The sequence below is a fragment of the Diaphorina citri genome, unplaced genomic scaffold (genome assembly GCF_000475195.1).
Source record: "Diaphorina citri unplaced genomic scaffold, Diaci psyllid genome assembly version 1.1 scaffold7941, whole genome shotgun sequence".
NCBI classification, from domain to species: Eukaryota; Metazoa; Arthropoda; class Insecta; order Hemiptera; family Psyllidae; genus Diaphorina; species Diaphorina citri.
Window position 1 is genome coordinate 159 of NW_007385317.1, and position 3,033 is coordinate 3,191.

General features: G+C 38.6%; 1 protein-coding gene across 1 annotated transcript; it reads right to left on the minus strand.

The window, feature by feature from the left end:
* Window positions 1-553: 553 nt before the first annotated feature.
* On the minus strand, window positions 554-2,844 carry LOC103522326 (kinesin-like protein unc-104). The gene is made up of 2 exons (XM_008487430.3): window positions 2,731-2,844; window positions 554-2,309 (listed from the first exon to the last, which is right to left on the minus strand). Exons 1-2 carry the CDS (start codon window positions 2,842-2,844, stop codon window positions 2,109-2,111), a joined length of 315 nt encoding a protein of 104 aa, XP_008485652.1. The 3' UTR covers window positions 554-2,108.
* Between the last annotated feature and the right edge of the window lie 189 nt (window positions 2,845-3,033).

The following is a 3,033-nucleotide window of genomic DNA, read 5'->3' on the forward strand; positions in this document are numbered from 1 at the left end:
ATAGTCTTAACGTTTATGAAATGTGTTTGTCCAATTTATGCTTTGTTTGGTCGGGGTAATGACATTTACATAAATGATGTCGAAAAATTCATTCAATTACACGAATCTCATCCTAAACACTGACCTTTGAAACATACAGAATTTAAACGTATGTCTATGTACAAAATATGTAAATGTATAAATAAACACGAGAAAAATGACTAGAATTAAAATAGAGTACAACGTATTTCATCGTAATAATATTTTATAAATAAGAAAATTATTGTTACTTTGGTTTTTTGAATATAGGTAGGTAGTATTTATTAGGGTAGGTAATATGATGAGTGATTGTAAAAAATATTGTTCATATTGCACACGTCCATAGTCTTAACGTTTATGAAATGTGTTTGTCCAATTTATGCTTTGTTTGGTCGGGGTAATGACATTTACATAAATGATGTCGAAAAATTGCTAGGCTTCGTCTTTTCCATGTTAGGTACCTATATAGGAAAAATCAGATGGAAAACATTAATGTTCTATCATATACTATCGACAACTTCGTATATATACTCGAGGGATAGAGAGGCAAAAGGACAAAGAACAGGGAAATGAGATTCTTCTAAATAATATAACATGATCAAGTACTTGGGGAATGTCTGAAGTTACGTAAACACAGAGGAATGGTTATTCTAGTGGTACTTATATTAAAACGTGACCATTTATTTATAAGACAAACATCACCACTTGCTGACATCATTCAATATTGATTGCCAAATACTCACAGCACATGAAAAGTTCCATTTGCATATTTGTTTGGCGCTTCTACTAATTATATGATAACAAAATCTTGTACCATTCACCAATGTCGCGATCAGTAGACATCTAAACCTGGAACTGATCACGAGAGAATCCTGATTTGGTTGGCAAATTGAAGATCAACTAACCCAAAAGTTGGAAAGAAATGAATCGGCATGGAAGCAATTTGTTGTTTATCAGTAAATGTATGCCAAGAATGTGTCTGATGGTAATAAAGGTTTACATCATCGATTCATTATCATCATGATTATATTTTACAATCAGAGGATTAATTTTACATTCCAGAGACTGTAATTTTGACGAATAAAAACTCTGCGCACGGGTTGTAAAACAATCGTCAAGAGAGAAGGGTTACTGATAACCTTCGCGCGTCGTTTTTACACCTCGTCTATCATGTCCTATTCTAATAGGTAGGTAATTACGACCCAGCGTATGTATAACTATTAATCATACGATCACCTTACAACCTATGTACAGTCGAACCTGGATATAAGAGAAAATTTTCTGGGCCCTTCATGCTGGACCTTGAGAAATTGATATAGTGGAAACCTTGATATAAGAGAAAAAAAGGGTGGTCCCCTGGATTATTTTATATCTCCTAATGATTATTTAATGTTAAATTGTATTAGGATAATTTTCAATTGTAAAAATGGGAATTCCCGTAAATTTATACAAATAAATATATCCAGGTTCGACTGTATTGCATGCTGACCGCCCAAGGCTAGAAATTACCACCAGGTTGGATTGAAATGAAGAATCGTGCTTGTACTTAATACTCATTTCATGAATGAACTCAATTACCAAACGATCTGTCGTGGTAAGACTAGCCAGGTTTTGAGAGTTTCGGGTGGGTTGATATAACTTTGAGACAGCCAATTCCGAGACAATTACTTTTTCAGTAACCCGAAAAAACCAACACATATGACCTGGTGAAGAGACTTTTCATGTATCTCCATACTTCGGTACTAGCATGTATTTAATACAATTGAAATAGGTATCTCAAAAGTAAGTACCTGTCTCAAAAATAGCCCACCCCCCCCCGTACATCTTTTTCCATGAAGAGTCGGGGGTTCATGCTGGTTACACGTGGCCATTCACATCCAGGTTATTATTATGTTCAGGCGGTCTCTTCTTGATCTCTTGTGTGCCGCGTCCATTTTTGTTTAGGGCTATTGCACTGCTATACCAGGTTAAGTCAGGATTAGCGAAGTAGGTATAGCACGTCAGAATTAACTACAGAAATAGGTGGGGAGTCCCGAGGCTTCTTCCTCGTAGTCCCCCCACCAGAATGGCGGACACGCCAACCCCCCGTCTCACTGAGGCAGACATTGGGTACTACTAGGCCCCAGGGCCGGGGATGCAGGGGGCTGTCTCCGGCTAGTCTTGGATCTGATCTGCCCGGCCAGGAGAGGATTGATGGCGTACAACCACTCGTGCACCTCACGCGCCCCTGCTGTCTGCATTAGATAGCCTCCGTGCTTGGTCACCACACTGAAACTGAACGGAACTCGCACCTGAAAACAGAGGACATTTATTTGAGATTTTTAAGGCCAGCCACTCACTATCAGGTATGAGGTAGACCTGACAGGCGGACCTGTTCAGCCGTACCTGTCAGGTCTACCTCATAGTGAGTGTGCTCATCAGGTATCCGGCGGACATGATCAGGTGTACCTGTCAGCTCTACCTGATAGTGAGTGGCTGGACTAACAAGCATTGAAGTACCTATGCTTAACACGATTAAAATTCTTTTTGTTTCATTCTATTTTCAAGTAAGGAAGTGCACATGGGGGACATAATAATTACAAGTGGTGATTTATTTAGACTGCCAGCTTCGAACAAGATGTCTCATTATGTTATCAGTTTAATTGAGCACATCTTTATTAATACAGTTTTGTTTACAAATTGGGTTCAATAATATATATTATGAAGACTTACCATTGCCTGTTGATCCTCAGAATATTCTACCTGAGCGGTGGCTAAGTTGACTAGGGCTCGCTCTACTGGATCTTTCTCGTCTCGGAATATAAACACATAGGGCTGTGTACTCATCAGGTATCCGGCGGACATGATCAGGTGTACCTGTTAGCTCTACCTGATAGTGAGTGGCTGGACTAACAAGCATTGAAGTACTTATGCTTAACACGATTGAAATTCTTTTTCTTTCATTCTATTTTCAAGTAAGGAAGTGCACATGGGGGACATAATAATTACAAGTGGTGATTTATTTAGACTGTCAGC

What these genes read in the sequence shown, in the direction of transcription:
- LOC103522326 (XM_008487430.3), bottom strand. Translation starts at nt 2,844, where the DNA reads ATGAGTACACAGCCCTATGTGTTTATATTCCGAGACGAGAAAGATCCA. An exon ending in CTGAGGATCAACAGGCAATG is followed by an intron (nt 2,310 to 2,730) that starts GTAAGTCTTCAT and finishes CTCTGTTTTCAG; the next exon opens with GTGCGAGTTCCGTTCAGTTT.